At 46.0% G+C, this 23,011-nt stretch overlaps 1 protein-coding gene across 2 annotated transcripts in view; it reads right to left on the bottom strand.

Moving 5' to 3' along the window:
• Trpc7 (transient receptor potential cation channel subfamily C member 7) overlaps positions 1-23,011 on the bottom strand; it is a 126,477-nt gene that overhangs the window by 22,444 nt on the left and 81,022 nt on the right. For both annotated transcript variants that reach the window (XM_021180154.3, XM_029468419.2), the window contains 2 exons: positions 13,843-14,076; positions 7,915-8,179 (listed from right to left, as the gene is read on the bottom strand). In XM_021180154.3, the coding sequence (XP_021035813.2) occupies positions 7,915-8,179; positions 13,843-14,076 (499 nt within the window). The remainder of the gene's footprint in view (positions 1-7,914; positions 8,180-13,842; positions 14,077-23,011) is intronic.

Below are 23,011 nucleotides of genomic sequence, written 5' to 3'. Positions count from 1 at the left end.
TGGAGCAAACTTTCTTTCTGGGATTGGATCTCTTCTTGTCTTATACTTGGTCTAGGGATACAGCTAAGTGGCAGGGTGCTTTCCTAGGAGTCTCCAGTGACACAACAACAACAACTCCCCCAAACCCTTGTCACCTTTTAGTCTGCTGAAGAGGCTTTAACATTTCATGTCACAAATTAACACGAGAGGAGCGGAGAGGAGCATTCCAAGCAAACACCATTTGGTAACAGAACGCTCATTTTAAAATGCGTTGTTAGCCTTTAAAAATAACCTGGGTAAAAGAATATCTCTTATATATCAAGGAACTATGCAAAGATAAGGGTTTTTTTGGGGGGGGGTTATTTTTGTTTGTTTGTTTTTTTAAGATGTATTTATTTATTATATGTAAGTACACTGTAGCTGTCTTCAGACACTCCAGAAGAGGGCACCAGATCTCGTTACGGATGGTTGTGAGCCACCATGTGGTTGCTGGGATTTGAACTCTGGACCTTCGGAAGAGCAGTCGGGTGCTCTTACCCACTGAGCCATCTCACCAGCCCCTGTTCGTTTGTTTTTTACATCTTAGTTAAGTATAGTTGCCCAAACTCTCTGGGTCTGTGCGGGGCTCCACGTCTGACCTTGTGACACCTTGTCAGGTCTCAGAACTTATCTGATGGACTCTATTATGCATTCAGTCACCTCCTATCCATTGTATGGTTAAAGGATGACGATGTTAACCTTGGGAATATAATGAAGGGTGATTTTAAACTCAGCCCATGGTGCTGCTCGATCAGACACACTGTGTTCTCGCTTGGTTGGGATCCTGGCAAACACCTCAAACTGTGGCCAGACAGGGAGATTCTTCCCTGTGTGGCTCACCAGGTACCACAGCACGCACTGCACAGATAAAATGGCAGCAGCCAAGGACCTATCGTGCCCCAGGAGGCCCTTTCCCTGGCTTCTTGTAACAGGCCACTGTTTGACACAATCCAGCCTTGGCTGCCACACAGGGCCCATACAACGGCTGGATTTTTGCATCCCTCCTCTGTCCCCACCACCACTACTGCAGCCTCTGTGTCTGTGTCTGTGATTGTGTCTGTGACTGTGACTGTGTCTGTGTCTGTGTCTGTGACTGTGTCTGTGTCTGTGTCTGTGTCTGTGACTGTGACTGTGTCTGTGTCTGTGTCTGTGTGTGTGTCTGTGTCTGTGTCTGTGTCTGTGTGTGTGTGTCTGTGACTGTGTCTGTGTCTGTGTCTGTGTCTGTGTCTGTCTGTGTCTGTCTGTGTCTGTGTATGTCTGTGTCTGTGTCTGTGTCTGTGTCTGTGTCTGTGTCTGTGTCTGTGTCTGTGTCTGTGCCTGTGTCTGTGACTGTGTCTGTGTCTGTGTCTGTGACTGTGTCTGTGTCTGTGTCTGTGTCTGTGTCTGTGTCTGTGTCTGTGTCTGTGTGTGTGTCTGTGTCTGTGTCTGTGACTGTGACTGTGTCTGTGTCTGTGTGTGTGTCTGTGTCTGTGTCTGTGTGTGTGTCTGTGTCTGTGTCTGTGTCTGTGTCTGTGTGTGTGTCTGTGTCTGTGTCTGTGTGTGTGTCTGTGACTGTGACTGTGTCTGTGTCTGTCTGTGTCTGTCTGTGTCTGTGTCTGTGTGTGTGTCTGTGTCTGTGTGTGTGTCTGTGACTGTGTCTGTGTCTGTGTCTGTCTGTGTGTGTCTGTGTCTGCCTCCTCTCTCAGACTCCCTTCTCAGTCTCCCAGTACATCTTGCTCGCTTCCCTCTGGAGTGATTTCAGTCGTAGACCTTTCTAGAAGACTGTTTCTACATTCCCGTCTTACTCGTTCTCCAGTTTTCAGCAGCAGCAGGCCCAAGCCGAGTCCAAGTCTCCGTGTGCATCCCTCCACCCTCCGCATGATTGTCACAGCGTCCTTTCTGAAGCACCTCTGAGCACATCTTCACCTAAGAGAGGGCTCAGCAGAGATTCTCACCCTCTATCAGGACTTACAAGACTCTTCACAACTGTGTAATCTTTTTCCGTCTCCCACAGGTTCTTGGCTATTTGCAGTTCTTTGATAATGTCCCGTATGGGCCGGGTGCCCTTCTAGCTTTTCCCTAAGGACTTTCCACTGGGCCATCCCTTCTAGGAAGCCTTCCCTGACCCTGCCAGGCAGAAGCCAACACTTCCTTCTACAAAGCCTGCACAGTTCCAGCTGCTGCTTGTCCACTCCTGCCTGCCCTACTTGCTGAGAGTCCCTGGGAGGCAGTCAAGGGAGTCTCTCAGCAGGGCAGGGCTGCAGGGTCAAAACAGAACTTGACATGCAGGGGTTGTCCTGTAACTATCTATTGTGACAGAGATACCCGGTAGACAGGGGAATGCCATGGGCTGAGAGCCAAGATGTGTGGCACTGTCGGGCTCTCACCGACAAGTCTTGAATTGTATGTTAGTCTTAAGAATGAGCACTACAGAAGTGCAAGAGACGACTGCTCAAAGCACACAGAGTCGGGTTCTACTCGACGGTGGAATGAAGTCGTAGAGGTCGAGGTTCATATCCATTAACTGGTTCTATAATCTCGGGCAAGTCCAGTGCTGCCTCCTCTTTAGAGGTGGAGGCCTTCAAAAGGGCGGTGCGGAGCCAGAGTACATGAGGCTCGGACTTAGGCATGGTAGCAATATAGGAATATGTGGCAGCCTGTAGGGTTCCCTCCCTCTGCCCCGGAGCCCCTCAGGATTGCAAGATGGACCCGGAGGGAGGCAGTGTGTCAGGGGGAGGTGGGACATATGAATCTTCCCAGGGCAGAGTGTGGAAATTTCCCATCATTATCACGGAAAACAAGAGCTTCTAATCCTGCCCAGTGCTTCCAAGGTTCCTTCCATTAAAAGTAATTCCTGGGGAGAGAGAGCTTAACAGAGGCACTGGTTTTGATTGGATGGCTATCTCTGGTGCTCCTTCCGCAGCGGCCTGTAGAAAAGGTTGGCTGGGGTTGTTTCTGTTCTATTTCCATGAGGACAGAGCCCACCTTTAATCACCAATCAGGGTCAAGCGGAGAGAGCCAAACTGACCTTCTGGGGAGACAGTGCCTCTTTATGTGTTCTGTGGGACAGCCTGCTGCTTCTGCTCTCAGCCACTCATGGCTCCAGTCCCACCTATCTGTGCATTTATCGGTCACATGCTGCATAACGGTGAATCTATCGGTGGTGACATACAGCCTGGGCAGCTAGGAGTCCATGCTATCTGTCTGTGTCAGTACATTCTGTGGTGCTCCTACAATAACTGAGTAGCCCAGTGCTCAGGATGTCTTCATTAATCCATGTGTTGTCATATAAGGAGGGCGCGTATCTTCTCTGCAGTCTCCCAGGAGAATGTCATGTGTGAGCCAAACCTTTTGTCTCTTATTTTTCTAACCCTGTAATGAGGGTGCTAGGATGCCAGCATTTTCATATAATCTCTATGCAGAATGACTTTGCTTATGAATCTCAGAGAAGTCGACTATACAAAAAGCAAGCCTAACTTCATTGACTTCCATTGTGTGACAAAAATAGATATCGATGGTAAGAGCACACTCTCCCATTCTTAGAGGAGGGCTATGTCCCCAGGCTGTCTCCTCCCTCCTCTCTCATCTATGGTTTGGATTACTTGGGAGTCTCAAAGAGCATGAGACTGGTCTGAAAGTCCCCTGTCCTCCTTTTTGGCCATTTGTGGTCTTTAACTGGTGGTTTAGAGGGAACCGTCTGCCGCAGGTGTGTTATCTGTGTTGTGCCCAACAAGTCCTGGCTGTGCACGCACACACAGCCTTGCCCCTCCCTCTTAGGAAGTTCCTGCCACAGAAGTGCTTCTGCAAAACAGACCTTTGGGTGAACCTTTGGGTGTGGAGTTGTGATACTGGAAGCGTTCATAGGTTCTGACTCAGGAGTCAATCCTGCAGGATCTGTACCTATCTGACACTTGCCCCTGTGGTGTGAAATGCCACCAAATACCCACCAATGCCACCAAAGATCCAGTGCACCAGGGAGAGACCTGTTGCATCTGTGTGCTGATAATTTTGGATGAGATCCACACTGTGGGCATATGTGTGTTTGTGTACCCATGTGTTCCTGTGTCTGTATGTGCACATGCCTGTCCATGTGTGTGCAGGTGCTTGCGTGTATGTGTAGAGGCCAGAGGATACCTTGGTGTTATTTCTCAGTTGTTGACCTTGGTTTTGGAGGCAGAGTCTCTCCCCAACCTGGGCTCATGGATTGGGCTAAGATGGTTGTCAGGGGGCCCCAGGCAGTCTGTGCCTCTCTAGCTCTGGGTTTGAAGCTGATCACCTCACTCAGTTCTTTTGTATGAGTTCTGAGAATTGAACACAGGTCCCCATAAGCCATGCCCCAGCCCTAGATCCAAAACAAAACAAAACAAAACAATAACAACAACAAAAATACCTGTAGCCTAATCCTGTATCAAAACCCTAGTGGCTTAAAAAAATTATTCTTTGATACTTCATACCCGTGCTTGACACATTGTGATCTCCTTCACGCCTGCTCTCCCTTACAGTCTCCAGCCTCAGTTAACTCCGGTTCCTCCTACAAAGAGACTCTTCAACAACATGCATGGATGTAGAGAGCTGTCCACAGAGTCTGAGAAAGTCACGCCCCGCCCCCATCCCTGTGTCCATCAACAGTCTGTTCTCCAGGGAGGGGCAGCCTTGCTCACACAGTGCAGCTTCTATAACTAGATGCTTAGAGGTGGGGTCTAGGAAAGCTTAGATTTAGCCACTGCCTGTGGTGATCCTGGTGTGCTTTGGGGACCACTGATCTCAGGTCTTCATTTACACTTGGAGATTGACTCATGCACCCTCCCACGTTCTCCTGTTCCTCCCTGAGGTCTGCTGGATGGAAGGAATGGGAAGGGGGAGGGGCAGAGGTCCTTGATTAAGTACTAGAATACCCTGGGAATCTGAACTGAGGGCTGGCGGCCGCAGTCCATACCTTTCCTACCCAGCTGTCTCAGAATCTGTGCCATGCCCCTCTCTTGGGACAGAACTGAACTTGGTCACATTCACTTAGTGCTTGCATCTGTGAGCTGCCCTGGGACCTCACCCCAGGGTGGGCAGGACTCCCATGGAGAAGCTCCCTGTAGGAGCAGCTTTTGGGAGAACTTTCCCTAGACATGAAAGGTGCTGATGAGCAGGTTAAAAGCAAGGGTAAGAACATTCTTGCAGTGTGTTTGAACCCAAATGCCCTTCCTTAAGACGGTGGCTTTTTAACACTGTGGACATAGAGGAGAGGAGGCCTGTCTTAGCCTGCTCCTTTAGAATCTATAGAAAGACAGCTTGTGTGTGTGTGTGTGTGTGTGTAGTGTGTCTATATGCATCAGTGGAAGTGCGTGGTGTGTGTGAGAGTATATGTATGAGTGTGTATATGTGTGACTGTAGATTTTTGTGTGTGAGAGTGTCTGTGTGTATGACTGTGAGTGTGTGATATGTGTAGGTGTGGTGTGAGAGTATGAGTATATGTGTGTGAATGTGTGCGTATGTATATATGTGTAGTGTGTGTGTATGTGTGAGTGTGTATGAGTGTGTATGTGAGTGTGTGGTATGTGTGAGTGTGTGGTATGTGTGTGTGTATGTGTGAGTGTGTGTGTGAGTGTGTATGGTATGTGTGAATATGTGTATGTGTGTGTGGTATGTGTGAGTGTGTGTGTGTGTATGTGAGTGTGTGGTATGTGTGTGTGTATGAGTGTATACCTGTGTGTCTAGGCAGGTGGCCTGGGACTGCCGGCTTTGGAGCAGAGTGTACTTTAGTGGGGCTTTCCAACTTCATCTCCATCACAGTGACATCCAACGAGACTCCAGGTCCCTAACACATGTGCCTCCTTCATTCTCTCAGGACATTTTCAAGACCACAGCTGATCTCGTGGGGTGACATGCTCATCTCACCGTGTAGTCTAAAGGGAAGGGATGACATTTGCCACAACCCATTCCCTCCTCTTTCTGCTCCAGTCCTCCATTGATAATTCAGTCAGTCCCGCTCACAGCTACGTAGTACGTTTCAAGACCTGCTGAGGAGGAGGAGGGGGAGGGAGGGAGGAGAAAGAGGTCCTTTCTTCGCTGTGTCTGCTGTGCCCCAGGCTCCTTGTCCCTACACTAGAAGGCCTGGGGTGATTTGGTGCCTGATGTCTCTGGTGCCTGGCCCACAGGAGCAGATGTGTTAGGCTGGAAAACACAGGAGACTTTCCTACTTGGCTGACATCTTCCCCATGGCTGTTGACAACATGCATCCTGCTGATTGGATGCCTTTAGGTCCTGTCCTGCTGTCCCTCTGTCCTGACAACCCTCTGTACACAAACCCCGGCACATTCAGAGCAATTTTGCTTTTGGACAATTCAGCAAACAGGTGTTGGAGAGAAAAAAAAAAGGAGTCTGACTGGCTACCTCTTATTCCCTTTAAGATGAGAGCTGTGGTTTTTGTGTTGACACCGAAGTGGACACATGAGCTCGGATACATCCAATTATGTGGCTAGTGGCTATCAGCTAGTAATGCCTGCCAGGGTGTAAACTCTACCATATCTGTTTACTAGATTCAGCTCAGGACCTTGTTGTTCCTCACAGAGAGGGGAAAGTGTTGGATCTTTTGCACACAGGCTACATGAGACCTGTCTCTTTTTTCTTGGGCTGTGGAGTAGGGTGTAGCATCACTATGCTATCCTGCCTCTGGCTAGCTGGAGCCTCCATAGCAGTAATTTGCTTCCCTTGCCTGGGCCTCTGACTCTGGCTGCAGAGACCCATGAAGCTGCAGAGCCTGCTTTGCACTCAGCCAGGTGTGGACGGCACTCAGCCCAGGGCTTCCTTAGACTACAGGGGAGAGAGTGACTGACTGCGGAGAGACAGCAGATGGGAGAGGTCTGACCAATCAGTTCTCTTTGTCTCAGGCTATCCTGAGGTGGGGCATTTCCATCCCGTCTCCTTGGAGAAGTCTGTTGTGTGCAGCGTGCACGTCAGGTAGGCAGCAGCCTCTGTTCACCTTCCCTGTCCCTCTTTTCCCTCTCAGCCTGCTCACTCCCCGCCCCCACCCCTCCTCTTATTTTTCTTCCCCTGGATTATAGCTCTGTGGACCTAACGGCATGCATGTTGGCATATGGGGTTTGTCAGGTTCTGTTCCTAAGTAATCTAGGTGGAATGTATTGCTGTAATAACATAATGGCAACCTGCCTTTTATTGTGTACTTTCTGGGTCACCTCATCTCGCACTATTGTCATGATGTCATTATTACTCCTTGTGATGGTTTGAATGAGAAATGTCCCTTCAAAGGCTCAGCTGGTCCCAGTTAGTGGCATTGTGTGAGGCAGTGCTGTAGGAAGGAAGCTACCTGCTGAAGGAAGTATATCATTGTGGGTGGGCTCTGAGAGTCCACAGCCCCACCCTACTTCCAGTTTTCTCTTTTTCCACTTCCTGTTCATGGCTGACGATGTAATGTCTTCGTTTACTGATCCATCTGCCTGAAACCACGTTTCTCCTGCCATTATGGCTGCCCCTCCAACTTGAAACTGTAAACCCAAATAAACCCATTGTTTCTGCCTTAATTTGTTCTTGTTCCTGGTAGCTTATCATAGTAACAGAAAAGCGACGGATCCATCCCCATTTCAAAACTGCAGAAAGGGCTGGGTATGGGTGGCTTATGTTCTTTAATGTCAGTACTCAGGAGGCAGAGGCAGGTGAGTTCAAGGCTAACCTCATCTGCATCATCAGTTGCAGGCTAGCCTTAGCTACATAGTGGCAAAGTGGGGGATTTAAGTCCTTTGTTCTTCTAATTTCAGAACCTAAACCTTAAAACAATGAGAGCAAAACTCACACCAACCTCAAGGAAGCCTGAGTTCTGCAATGAACTGCCTGAAGGAGGTCCACAGGGACTCCCCGGATCTCCTCCCAGAGATGGCGTCTGGGAGGGAGCAGCGTGCGGAGGGTACTCACGTGGTAAACGCTGGGTTGTACTTTGCACCTCGGTAGTAGGAGTACAGGTTGAACATTCCGATCATGAAGGCCACAAATACCATGATAAAAATGACCATGAACTTGAAGATGTCTTTCACAGTTCTTCCCAGGGAGATCTGCAAAGGTCCGAAGCTCTCATTGGCTGGCAGGATGTAGGCGATCCGGGAGAAGCTGAGGACAACCGCGATGGCGTACAGCCCTTCCGAGATGATCTGGGGGTCTGAAGGCCACCACTTGTCCCTGGCTGAAAGGAGAGAATCTGTGTTACTTGTTGGGGGTGGGGGGTGGGATGGGGTCTGCTCTGGAAGAGCAGCCAGGCAGGCATCTTTAAAGACTTGCTTTTATTATTTTATGTCTGCATGTGTGCAGTGACCCAAGAAGGGTAGAGGGGCTTCAGAGCCCTTCAAGCAGGAGTTACAGGTGGTTGTGAGCCATCTGAAGAGGTGCTAGAACTTGGTCCTTTTGCAGAGCAGCAAGTGTTCTGTACTGCTGAGCCATCTCTCTGCCAGTTAGGCACAGGTAGCATTCTCGGTTGTCCTCTCTGCCCTAGGGTAATCCCAGCACACAAGATGCCATTCTTTTGGAATGAGCTGTCTCTCCTGCTCAGAACTTAACTTCAGACCTGACTCATTCCCAGTCATCCTTCATGATTCAGTTTAGGAGTGATCTCTTTCCAGAAGTTGCCCTTAACTCCAGCAGTCTGGGTGGGGTTCTTGGTCTCCCATGAGCTCCTGTGGTGTCCCGTGTATATCCATTCTGACAAAGGCTGCAGGGCTAACCATCACATTCCCCTCCCCCATGCACAGGAGCTGAGCCCCCCACTGGGGAAGCCTGAGGAGGCAGTAGAGACCAGCATGGGCTGGACTCAGTCAACTGGGTTTTCTGAGCCACACTGTCCCTGTGTGTGATCATGGTAGACAATCTCACCAGCCTTAAATGACTTTGACTGTTAAGCCACACATGGCAAGAGCTTGGGGCAGGGTCTGTACAGAGCAGGCACTGATAAATGCCTGTGAAGTGGCTGAACAGACTTCGAACCACATGTTCAGATAGCCACAAGCCAGAACAAATCAGTTTCTGGGGACCAGGAATCGGAAGGGTCTGCCTGTGAACATAATCTTGCTCTCTGCCCCTCCCCTCACCCCAAAAGTATATGCTGGCAGCTTTTCTCACTGACTGAACGAGGGTCTCAAAGGGAGTGACCAGTCACACAGCACTATTGCCACAGCACAATTGGAGTGACAATGTTGGTGTTTACTGGTGAGTCCTGGGGCCTGAGCTGCCTTACAAGAATCGCTATAGCTGAGTGAGCCTCTACTGGGCCCTACCACAGGCCTAATTTCTAAGGAATGGCACTCAGCCTAGCTCTTAGGTGTCAGGACAAACAGTGCGTCTCAGGCGAGGGCCGTTACCTCCCTCCTGGACAGTGCTGGTGCTGCTTCTCCCAGTGCCTGGGTAAGAGTACCCCCCAGATGCTGAACATCCTCTGTCGCCCCAGACTGCACCACACGGTGCAAACAAAGCCAGCAGCATCCCCGTTGAGAACTGCTGAACAAAGCTTAAATGAGAAACATTGAGAAACTTAAATTAGCCTGCACACTAAATTAGCTGTGATTTTCACAACAGCCCCGTAGAGCAGGCATTACTGTTGCCATTTTAAAGATTGGATTTGGGGGTATGGGGCCCTTTTCTGAGCCAGTAAGTGCAAATAGAGAGCCTATTACAAGGCGATTCTTGGCACCCCACGGGAGATGGAGGGGGGAAGGAACTTTATTCTTTATTTTCAAAGCTAGGCTCCTGTTAATTATAATAGAGAGAAACCTTTAGTGAGGGAAGCTGTGCCGACAGTTTAATGTAGCGCATTCCAAATTACACTTGGAATGCAATAACACAGATTTTAAGTTCTTATCAAAGTCAGAATTCAGAAACCCATGAAAGACAAAGTATGTATTTTCTTAAATACCTGCTGCTCTCTATGGATAAATAACACATACATTCCACATGAAATCAGAAGTGGCTGCTTCTATTAAACAGGCACTAAAATGAGTTTCTGTCTTAATGTCACCTATAATTCTTCACCTTCAACCTCAGCTGTAACAGAAAAAGCTGCTCCAAGGTAGCTGTAGTTTCTAGGAACTATGTTCCTGGAGGCCGAGGTTGGACTTCCGGTGCAGATGACTCTGCCTGAACCAGCTTGTCACAGCTGGTTGGGCATAAAACAAACGGCACTGCGTGATTCACACAAAGGGACGTTCATCTTGGAGCTGTTTCCATCTGAAAAGAAGTCTTTTCACACAACCTGAACCCACCTCTCCTCCAGCCTACTTTTTTGATACTGAACTGGGTGCGCGGCTCGCCAACAAGGCACGCCACAAGAGGGCGCTCGGCCCCCATAGCTGGAGCTCATGCTCGCAGCAAGAGCTCTGGAACATTTCCAAGCGCCCAAGGTGAACCGGAAAAAGCAAGGACAGTATTGTGCTGTGGGCTGAGCTGGGACCTAATACAACTCACAGGGGAATAGAAGTCAACACGGGACAATACTGCAGCCTGCATCATGACATTAAGGAGAGTGCGCCCATCTTTCCGCGAGGCACCGGAACAGCATAGGCCGAAAACATAACACGATTCAAGAAAACCCTGCATTTGTTAGCCAGCAAATGCTGGGAGCAGGGGCCAGGAAGCAGTGGTTGTGACAGGAGCTTGCTCATCTTTTACCACATTTGCGTTATGTGGACAGTTCGCTAATGGTCATGGCCATACCCCGCCATTCTGTGGTTAGAAGGGCCATTAGTTTTTATCTACCAGGAGGGACATTTGACATTCAACCCCTTTAAAATATGTGACAGTAATTAATACTTACTAAGCAGCAATCACCTCCGCCCCCTACCCCTAACCCCCAACTACCTCCACATGACCTCCATCCCCCTACTCCCAACCCCTCCACTACCTCTACCACCCCCCTCCACCCCATCTTTACCACTCCCCTCCACCCCATCCCTACCCCACCCCCTCCACCACCACCTCCACTACCACCTCCACCCCACCCCTAATTCCCAAGTCTCCTCCCTCCTCCCCCCCCCCAATCCCCAAGCCTTCCCTCCTCACCCTGTTATCATTCTCTTTTACAACACAGGAGTACAGTGAATGAGATTTTTTTTAAAAAAGAGGTAGTATTGATAATAACTGTTACCACCTAGTGAACTTTTCCTGTGATCATGGATAATGCACACATCTTCAATCTGCATCATTTTTATTTAACCCAAAACAAACCTTTTGACTTAAGAGTTTTTTTTTAAACCAAACCAAACCAAACCAAACAAACAAACAAACAAAAAAAGACTTAAGAGTTTTTAATCCTCATCTTACACATGAGAAGTGGACACACAAAAGTTAACAAAACAAAAATAGAAAGTAAACTATGGAGCTAGACTTGACTCCAGATCGCTCTAATTTTAAAGGTTTGGAACAAAATTAGCTAACTGGGGGCTGGAGAGCTCGGTGGTTAAGAGCACTGCCCTTCCAGAGGCCCCAGGTTCAATTCCCAGCCCTCACATGATGGCTCTGAACCTCTGCTAGCACCAGGTATGCATGTGGGTGCACAGACGTACATGTATGTAAAACAGCCATACACAAAAATAAAAGAAAAATACAGGCTATGACTTCTCAATTAATTGAGGGCCAGGATTTTCTCTTATATGAAATAATATTGTGCTTCTGGTAATATCATAAGAGCCCTACTGGGGTAGGCTAGAGAGACAGACAAAGGAAGACAGAAAAAAGACAAAGGAAGGTAAAAGACCCCTTCCCTGTGGGGTCTAGTTAAACTCTGAGTCAAGAACCCCAGAACAATTAACACAGGAGGAACGCCAACAGACGGTCATACACCCAGAATCTGGTAGAAGGGACTGTGGGGAACACACATGACTTGACTCATTGGTACATCAAAAGACCTCCTGGACTTCTAGAACACTGTCAGTGCAGGCACTAAGATCAACCATGAATCAATGGGACCTCACAGAGCTGAAAGCTTCCATACGGGAAAGGACACCATCATTTGGTCAAAGCAGGAAACTGCAGAGTGGGAAAATATCTTTACCAACTATGGATCTGATGGAGGGTTAATATCTACAATATATAAAGAACTCTAAGCAACCGGACATTAAAAAAACAAATATCACAGTTAAAAATGGGGTACCCGACTATGTGGGGAGTTCTCAAAATAAGAAACAAAAATGGCTGGGGACACCTAAAGAAATAGCCAACATTTGCATCAGGGAAATGCCAATCAGAACCTCTCTGAGATTCCATTTCACACCTGTCAGAATGGCCAAAATCAATAAAACAAATGAGCCCCCACCCCTACCTCAGGAGCTATGGACAGTGGGTGGCTTCTGCAGGGGAGGGGGGTCTATTTTCTTTAAGGATGTGGCTCCGGTAGGATGACCATGTTCCAGTGGATAATATATGGGCAGCACAAACTGGAGCATATAGCTTAATTTGTTAAAAAAGTAAAGGACACGAACTTGAGGTGAGGTTTGGGGAGGTAGGGGTGGGTCTGAGAGGAGTTAGAGGGGGCGGCTTGGGGAGAATACGATCAAAAGACATTGTTAAAATTCTCAAATTGGTATTTTAAAAACTAGCCGCAGGAATGCAGGAGGCTGCCTGCATTCTTTCTAAACAACCGATGCTACAGCGGCAATGATGCACGGGGCCTTTGGGTGCCGCCTTACTGCTTTATAAACCTGAACATTCCCGGGCATCTCACAACCAAGACCCTAAAATTATAGTGGTAAACACATTTTAATTCCATTATGCAACTCATTGGGACCTATAGTTTTACTTCAGCTGCTGTATTCCATCCTACAAGTCCAGGGAGCCAGCCTGACCTCCATCACGCTCATTAGCATAACAAACACAACTTTGGAAGCCACCAAAATTGTGTGTCACATGTACACACACACACACACACACACACACACAGCTACTATAAAGAACAACAACTCTTTTGAGAACCTCATACCCACACTTGGGTGCCTGATATTTTTTTCCTAATTATCTTTCCCTTAGTGCCTATACCCCAAACCATACCATATGCCTATACCATAATCTCTTTTTTAAACATTTAATCATTAGCATATTAGTTGTATATAACAATGAGCTCATCCTGGTGTCATATGCACCTGCTATGGGCTTTGACCATGATCACCATGTTACCGTCTCTTGCTCTCCTTCCAAAGGCCCCTCTCCTACTTTCATGGATTTTGCAGGGAGGCTGACCCAAGGAGCTTAGTTAGGGTTGCCTACGAAAATCTCTTTTTCATGAACTTCAACGCTCATTCATAATGGCTCATTCAGAAATTATTTTCTTCGGGGCAGTCAAGAATCCCACTGTCCCCTAAATCGAGGACTCGGTACACCTCAGACTTCTTGGTAAGCAGCAGCCTTAAGTTGTGTTTCCAGCTTCCATGAAACCCGTTTCAAACCGGTATGTTCGATGTATTGATGTCTCTTTTAAGAACCTGTCTCTCACCCCGAGAGAGAATGTTGAACTAAAGCAGAACTTATGTTTGTGCAGAATAGAGGATTCTGTGTGGAAGTAAAAATTCATTATACAGATTCCCCATGTCGGCGATGGGGTGGGGCGGGGTTCTTTAGAAACAAAACCAAAAACCTACAGAAATGTCCCCAGAACCTCCTGAAACAATCCCATCCTTCCAAACACTAAAGACCCACTTCTTCTTCTTCTTCTTTTTTTTTTTTTTTTGGTTTTTCGAGACAGGGTTTCTCTGTTCTAAGTCACAGGTTAATTCCACACTATCAGCGTGCGGGGGACACCTGTGGGGTCTGCCGTGCCAGGTTACAAAATCCCAGGGCCTGGGACCAGGCTGAGTGACCCCTGGAACTCACCGTAGGTGAAGTAGGCCACTTCCGGTGGAAGTGAGACGTTGTGCAGCGTTACATCCTGCACGTACTGGTCCACGTACAGCTGGGCCTCGCTGGCCTTGAGGAAAGCCATGAATCTCGCAGTGAAGGAGGCCACGAAGATGGACAGCATGCCAAAATCCAGAAGGTTCCACAAGTGTAGCACGTACTCCCGCGGCCCCTCCTCCCAGATCTCCTTGCATTCGGACCAGATCATTCCTGTGGGAGGAGAAGGGCAGGCGCAGTTCTCAGTTACCTTGACAGATGCCGTGGGAACTAGGGAGGAACCAAAATATCAGCCCTGTGGGGGATGGCTAGAGACAGACGGACAGACAGACACACCTGCAAAAACATACCCGTGGGTTTTTATCCCATCCCTGAAAGTGAGGAGAGGGTTCCCGCCCGTGGACGGACTTTGGAGGCGGAATGTGGGAGATAAGGCTGCAGAACGCACACACTTTAATATGGAGTAGTTATAAATTAGGAAGGAAGGGAGCTGAGGTTGCAGAATTTCTGAAGGTCCCACATGCGATGCAGAATTTGGTTTCCCCAGATTACAGATGACCTGTTTCTGTGGTTGATTCAGAGGGTTTAAAGCATAGGGTTTTTGGATTTCCTTCGCTGTTCCTTTAAATAACGAATTGGATTTTAAAGAGATATATCCCCGTTGTTACACAGTGAGCAATGTAGAGGTAGGGGTATATAATCGAAATGTTACAGGTACCTCCATCCCTCTTCCCAGACATCCTTGGAAGATGGCCTAGGGAGTGGTTCTCAAGTTTTGTGACCCATTTAAACAGTTCTTCATGGTGTGGTGACCCCCTCCCCCAGCTATAAAATGATTTTTGTTATTTCCTAACTGTCATGGATCTTGATATAAATATCTGTGGGACACTCGCCAGCTACCCACAACACCCGCCACAGGATCTTAAGACTTCTGGTGAGTGGAGCACAGCTTCTGCTCCAATCCAAGTGCTCGGGACCTGAGACTGCATTAGTTAGGGAAGCAGAAACCGGCCTGAGTAGGGCCACAGGCCTCATCCGGCCGGATCAGCACCGGGGTAGTGGGAGCGCAGGGTTGCCTGACACCCGCCAGCTACCCACGACCCCCGCCGCAGGATTTTGGGACTGCTGGTGAGTGGAACACAGCTTCTGCTCCAATCTTTAAACAGTGACAACAATAACAACTAACCCCAGAGATTACCAGATGGCGAAAGGTAAACGTAATAATCTTACTAACAGAAACCAAGACCACTCACCATCATCAGAACCCAGCACCCCCACTTCGCCCAGTCCAGGGCACCCCAACACACCGGAAAAGCTAGACACGGATTTAAAAGCATATCTCCTGATGATGATAGAGGACTTCAAGAAGGACTTTAATAACACACTTAAAGAAATGCAGGAGAACACTGCTAAACAGGCAGAAGACAATAAAGAGGAAGCACAAAAATCCCTTAAAGAATTGCAGGAGAACACTGCTAAAGAGTTACAAATCCTTAAAGAAAAACAGGATAACATAATCAAACAGGTAGAAGTCCTTACAGAAAAACAGGAAAACACATCCAAACAGATGATGGAAATGAACAAAACCATACTAGACCTAAAAAGGGAAGTAGACACAATAAAGAAAACCCAAAATGAGGCAACACTGGAGATAGAAACCCTAGGAAAGAAATCTGGAACCATAGATACGAGCATCAGCAACAGAATACAAGAGATGGAAGAGAGAATCTCAGGTGCAGAAGATTCCATAGAGAACATCGGCACAACAATCAAGGAAAATGTAAAATGCAAAAAGATCCTAACTCAAAACATCCAAGAAATACAGGACACAATGAGAAGACCAAACCTATGGATAATAGGAGTGGATGAGAATGAAGATTTTCAACTCAAAGGACCAGCAAACATCTTCAACAAAATTATAGAAGAAAACTTCCCAAATCTAAAGAAAGAGATGCCCATGAACATACAAGAAGCCTACAGAACTCCAAATAGACTGGACAAGAAAAGAAATACCTCCCGACACATTATAATCAGAACAACAAATGCTCTAAATAAAGATAGAATACTAAAAGCAGTAAGAGAAAAAGGCCAAGTAACATATAAAGGCAAGCCTATCAGAATTACACCAGATTTTTCACCAGAGACTATGAAAGCCAGAAGATCCTGGACGGATGTTATACAGACACTAAAAGAACACAAATTCCAGCCCAGGCTACTATACCCAGCCAAACTCTCAATTAACATAGATGGAGAAACCAAAGTATTCCACGACAAAACCGAATTCACACATTATCTCTCCACGAATCCAGCCCTTCAAAGGATAATAACAGAAAAAAACCAATACAAGGACAGGAGCCACGCCCTAGAAACAACAAGAAGGTAATCCCTCAACAAACCTAAAAGAAGACAGCCACAAGAACAAAATGCCAACTTTAACAACAATAATAACAGGAAACAACAATTACTTTTCCTTAATATCTCTTAATATCAATGGACTCAACTCCCCGATAAAAAGACATAGACTAACAAACTGGCTACACAAACAAGACCCAACATTTTGCTGCTTACAGGAAACTCATCTCAGAGAAAAGGATAGACACTACCTCAGAATGAAAGGATGGAAAACAATTTTCCAAGCAAATGGCATGAAGAAACAGGCTGGAGTAGCCATTCTAATATCTGATAAGATTGACTTCCAACCCAAAGTCATTAAAAAAGACAGGGAGGGACACTTCATACTCATCAAAGGTAAAATCCTCCAAGAGGAACTATCAATCCTGAATATCTATGCTCCAAATACAAAGGCAGCCACATTCATTAAAGAAACTTTAGTAAAACTCAAAGCACACATTGCACCTCATACAATAATAGTGGGAGACTTCAACACACCACTTTCACCAATGGACAGATCATGGAAACAGAAACTAAACAGGGACACAGTGAAACTAAGAGAAATTATGAATCAAATGGATCTGGCAGATATCTACAGAACATTCTATCCTAAAACAAAAGGATATACCTTCTTCTCAGCACCTCATGGTACCTTCTCCAAAATTGACCACATAATTGGTCACAAAGCAGGCCTCAACAGATACAAAAATATTGAAATTGTCCCATGCATCCTATCAGATCACCATGGACTAAGGCTGATCTTCAATAACAAAATAAATAATAGAAAGCCAACCTTCACGTGGAAACTGAACAACACTCTTCTCAATGATACCTTGGTCAAGGAAGGAATAAAGAAAGAAATTAAGGACTTTTTAGAGTTCAATGAAAATGAAGCCACAACATACCCAAACTTATGGGACGCAATGAAAGCATTTCTAAGAGGAAAACTCATAGCTCTGAGTGCCTCCAAAAGGAAACTAGAGAGAGCACATATTAGCAGCTTGACAACACACCTAAAAGCACTAGAACAAAAGGAAGCAAATTCACCCAAGAGGAGTAGACGGCAGGAAATAATCAAACTCAGGGGTGAAATCAACCAAGTGGAAACTAGAAAAACTATTCAAAGAATCAACCAATCAAGGAGCTGGTTCTTTGAGAAAATCAACAAGATAGATAAACCCTTAGCCAGACTCATTAGAGGGCACAGGGAAAGCATCCTAATTAACAAAATCAGAAATGAAAAAGGAGACATAACAACAGATCCTGAAGACATCCAAAACACCATCAGATCCTTCTACCAAAGGCTATACTCAACAAAACTGGAGAACCTGGATGAAATGGAGAAGTTCCTAGACAGATACCAGGTACCAAAGTTGAATCAAGATCAGGTTAATGATCTAAACAGCCCTATATCCCCCAAAGAAATAGAAGCAGTCATTAATAGTCTCCCAACTAAAAAAAGCCCAGGACCAGATGGGTTTAGTGCAGAGTTCTATCAGACCTTCAAAGAAGATCTAATCCCAGTTCTTCACAAACTATTCCACAAAATAGAAACAGAAGGTACTCTACCCAACTCATTCTATGAAGCCACAATTACTCTGATACCTAAACCACAAAAAGACCCAACAAAGATAGAAAACTTCAGACCAATATCCCTTATGAATATTGATGCAAAAATCCTCAATAAAGTTCTTGCTAACCGAATCCAAGAACACATCAAAACAATCATCCATCCTGACCAAGTAGGTTTCATCCCAGGGATGCAGGGATGGTTCAATATACGGAAATCCATCAACGTAATCCAGTATATAAACAAACTCAAAGACAAAAACCACATGGTCATCTCCTTAGATGCGGAAAAAGCATTTGACAAGATCCAACACCCATTCATGATAAAAGTCTTGGAAAGATCAGGAATTCAAGGCCCATACCTAAACATGATAAAAGCAATCTACAGCAAACCAGTAGCCAACATCAAAGTAAATGGTGAGAAGCTTGAAGCAATCCCTCTAAAATCAGGGACTAGACAAGGCTGTCCACTTTCTCCATACCTATTCAACATTGTACTTGAAGTCCTAGCCAGAGCAATTCGACAACAAAAGGAGATCAAAGGGATACAAATTGGAAAAGATGAAGTCAAAATATCACTTTTTGCAGATGATATGATAGTATATATAAGTGACCCTAAAAATTCCACCAGAGAACTCCTAAGCCTGATAAACAGCTTCGGTGAAGTAGCTGGATATAAAATTAACTCAAACAAATCAATGGCCTTTCTCTACACAAAGAATAAACAGGCTGAGAAAGAAATTAGGGAAACAACACCCTTCTCAATAGTCACAAATAATATAAAATATCTTGGCGTGACTCTAACTAAGGAAGTGAAAGATCTGTATAATAAAAACTTCAAGTCTCTGAAGAAAGAAATTATAGAAGATCTCAGAAGATGGAAAGATCTCCCATGCTCATGGATTGGCAGGATCAACATTGTAAAAATGGCTATCTTGCCAAAAGCAATCTACAGATTCAATGCAATCCCCATCAAAATTCCAAATCAATTCTTCAACGAATTAGAAAGTGCAATCTGCAAATTCATCTGGAATAACAAAAAACCTAGGATAGCAAAAACTCTTTTCAAGGATAAAAGAACCTCTGGTGGAATCACCATGCCGGACCTAAAGCTCTACTACAGAGCAATTGTGATAAAAACTGCATGGTACTGGTATAGTGACAGACAAATAGACCAATGGAATAGAATTGAAGACCCAGAAATGAACCCACACACCTACGGTCACTTGATCTTCGACAAGGGAGCTAAAAACATCCAGTGGAAGAAAGACAGCATTTTCAACAAATGGTGCTGGCACAACTGGTTGTTAACATGTAGAAGAATGCGAATCGATCCATTCCTATCTCCTTGTACTAAGGTCAAGTCTAAGTGGATCAAGGAACTTCACATAAAACCAGAGACACTGAAACTTATAGAGGAGAAAGTGGGGAAAAGCCTTGAAGATATGGGCACAGGGGAAAAATTCCTGAATAGAACAGTAATGGCTTGTGCTGTAAGATCGAGAATTGACAAGTGGGACCTCATGAAACTACAAAGCTTCTGCAAGGCTAAAGACACCATCAATAAGACAAAAAAACCACCAACAGATTGGGAAAGGATCTTCACCTATCCTAAATCAGATAAGGGACTAATATCCAATATATATAAAGAACTCAAGAAGGTGGACTCCAGAAAGTCAAATAACCCCATTAAAAAATGGGGCTCAGAACTGAACAAAGAATTCTCACCTGAGGAATACCGAATGGCAGAGAAACACCTGAAAAAATGTTCAACATCCTTAATCATCAGGGAAATGCAAATCAAAACAACCCTGAGATTCCACCTCACACCAGTCAGAATGGCTAAGATCAAAAATTCAGGTGACAGCAGATGCTGGCGAGGATGTGGAGAAAGAGGAACACTCCTCCATTGTTGGTGGGATTGCAAGCTTGTACAACCACTCTGGAAATCAGTCTGGCGGTTCCTCAGAAAATTGGACATAGTACTACCGGAGGATCCAGCAATACCTCTCCTGGGCATATATCCAGAAGATGTCCCAACCGGTAAAAAGGACACATGCTCCACTATGTTCATAGCAGCCCTATTTATAATAGCCAGAAGCTGGAAAGAACCCAGATGTCCCTCAACAGAGGAATGGATACAGAAATTATGGTACATTTACACAATGGAGTACTACTCAGCTATTAAAAAGAATGAATTTATGAAATTCCTAGCCAAATGGATGGACCTGGAGGGCATCATCTTGAGTGAAGTAACACAATCACAAAAGAACTCACACAATATGTATTCACTGATAAGTGGATATTAGCCCAAAACTTAGGATACCCAAGATATAAGATACAATTTGCTAAACGCATGAAACTCAAGAAGAATGAAGACCAAAGTGTGGACACTGTGCACCTTCTTAGAATTGGGAACAAAACACCCAGGGAAGGAGTTACAGAGACAAAGTTCGTAGCTGTGATGAAAGGATGGACCATTTAGAGACTGCCGTATCCAGGGATCCATCCCATAATCAGCTTCTAAACGCTGACACCATTGCATACACTAGCAAGATTTTGCTGAAAGGACCCAAATATAGCTGTCTCTTGTGAGACGATGCCGGGGCCTAGCAAACACAGGAGTGGATGTTCACAGTCAGCTATTGGATGTATCACAGGGCTCCCAATGGAGAAGCTAGAGAAAGTACCCAAGGAGCTAAAGGGATCTGCAACCCTATTGTTGGAACAACATGATGTACTAACCAGAACCCCGGAGCTCTTATCTCTAGCTGCATATGTATCGAAAGATGGCCTAGTCGGCCATCAATGGAAAGAGAGGCCCATTGGACTTGCAAACTTTATATGCCCCAATATAGGGGAATGCCAGGGCCAAAAGAATGGGAATGGGTGGGTAGGGAAGTGGGGGGCGCTATGGGGGACTTTTGGGATAGCATTGGAAATGTAATTGAGGAAAATATGTAATAAAAATATTAAAAATCAAAAAAAAATAAATATCTGTGTTTTTTGATGGTCTTGGGTCACGACCCACAGGTTGAGAACCACTGACCTAGGCTAATACTTTGTTGTGTAGACTTCTAATCCTGTTGCTGTCTGGTACTGGGGCCACCTTGTACTAATATTGTTCACAATCTTTACAACGTCTACTTTAAGCATTTTAGAATGAAATTCCCACCATGTGGAGAGACTGCAGCTAGGAATGTTCTGCCAGTGCCCAAAATGTCATATACACCAAGCTGACACCCCTTCCCTTCCATTGTCACTCCCTCCCATTTCCCCAGTATTCCATGCATTCCTGACTTCTCTGACAAGAAGAGATCGTCCTTTGATGGACTTTGAGTTACATAGTGGGCTTTCAAATGTCAACTCTTTTACCTTAGCAACTAAACAGATCACGTGGCATTGATTCACTTCTCTCTTGACACCTGCAGTTTGTGTGTAATGACCCCAAGGTAGAGCGCCACATCAGAGGTGCAGTGTCAGAACTCCCTGTGGTCTTCTACCATCTCTCTATGTCCAGCAGAGCAGTTACACAGCAGCTCCACCTCTGTCTCTGCCCCTGGACATGTGCATTGTCTCCTGCTTTCCCCCAAGACCGTACACTAAGCCCACTAGGACGGCAGCTCATAATACAAGACAGGCTTCTCTGAGGACTCAGCGGCTGAGAGAGCCTGGCATCAAAGATGCTGCTGCCATTGGACATTGGTGATGGCTCTGTCCTCCAGAGGGAGGCTTCCTGGGTCTCAGTGCCACCTCAGAGCACATGGCAGTGAAGAACCAATTGCCTTCAGTCTTTGGGGACCCTGCCCAAGGACTGGTAGTTTCAACATTTGGTGGTGGAAAAGGCTCTTCAAATAAAAGGGATGGAAATGTTTTTTTCTAAGGCAAAAAATAGTCTGAGAGCAGCTGTAGAAGAGTCATATCTTTGTTTGCTGATGACTGTTGAAGTTCTCACAGTGAGAAGTGTCCCCCCAACCCCTGCAGGTCTGTTTAAAGGACTTCTCACAGCCCTTGTTTGTTTTTCTCTAAACAAAGCCTATGTCTCATGCATACCCCATCAGACTTTGTACAGTAATTCACTGCACAGTAGGTTTCTTAACATCAGAATATACTTTTGTTTGCCTATTTAAAAGTCTCATTAGAAAACCCATCACAGGTGAGGGGGAAAAAAACCACATGGATTATTTATTTATTTTTACTTTATCTCCCCCTAGATTAAAATTACCAGTGTCCCAGCGGATGGGGGAGGGGGGGATCTGTTTTAATTTGGCTAACCGTGGGCTCAGGTTCTAGCCTGACCATTCACTGGCGGTGGGATCTTGGATTTTGAGTGTGGTTTGGAGGAACTTCAAACACTAAAAGCTCCATGAAACAGATGGAAATTATTTTCGCTAGACACTGAAAATGATTCCCTGCCCGGTCAGATGTCCTTGTCAGTCTTCCTAGATTTGAATATTAATCACGGAGGTTAAGTTAAATCATTCCAAGGCCATAAGTAAAAGTAGCATGGGGTGCAGGTTTGGGCAGCTAGAAGGCCCCAGGAGAACAAGAGCGTGTGAAATGAAGTCTTCAGGGAGAGGAACTGGGCCTCCTGCTTCCCAGATGCTAGGGGAGCCCATGGGATCGTACTGAAGCTGAACCCCCGCATGTCGGTCAGAGAAATGTTTACAGTTCAGGAGCCCACGGGGGTGAAGGATGCTCAGTGCTTCCTCCAGGCTAAGTTTCCATTGCTCGAAAACGCCTGGAGCTCAGAGAACAAGGTCGCCGAAAATTAAGAAAGGTGCTTGGCAGAGAAGGGGGCCAGGGCATGCCAGGGAGCCTCAGAGGACATCAGTATCTTGATGTACTAACGTCTGAGTAGTGCCTGCAGTCTGTGTAGAGGGGCTTGGCAGAGGGAAAGGCACTGGCTCCCTTCAGAGTGATCTGAGAGAGAGCTATGTACATTTCTTAAAGAGTCTGGGGCTCCTTATACTCTAACCCAGGGGCTCACATGGCCTATTTCCTTAAGGTACTTTCTCAACATTGGGTCAGCACAAGGTGTTCCTGAGCTCACAGGAAGGGAAGTACACTGAGAAGCTCTCTATCTACCCCTGAGATCCCAACGCTGTCTCAGGGTTAGCATCTCCTCGGTTTACTTGCTTGCCAGGCAGAAGGATGATATCAATAATTTCCCAAGAATTCATCTGTC

This window comes from Mus caroli, unplaced genomic scaffold (assembly GCF_978045245.1).
Source record: "Mus caroli unplaced genomic scaffold, Mus_caroli_1 scaffold_15, whole genome shotgun sequence".
Lineage (NCBI taxonomy): Eukaryota > Metazoa > Chordata > Mammalia > Rodentia > Muridae > Mus > Mus caroli.
The sequence above is the reverse complement of the archived record's forward strand: the minus strand, read 5'-3'. Positions and strand labels throughout refer to the sequence as shown.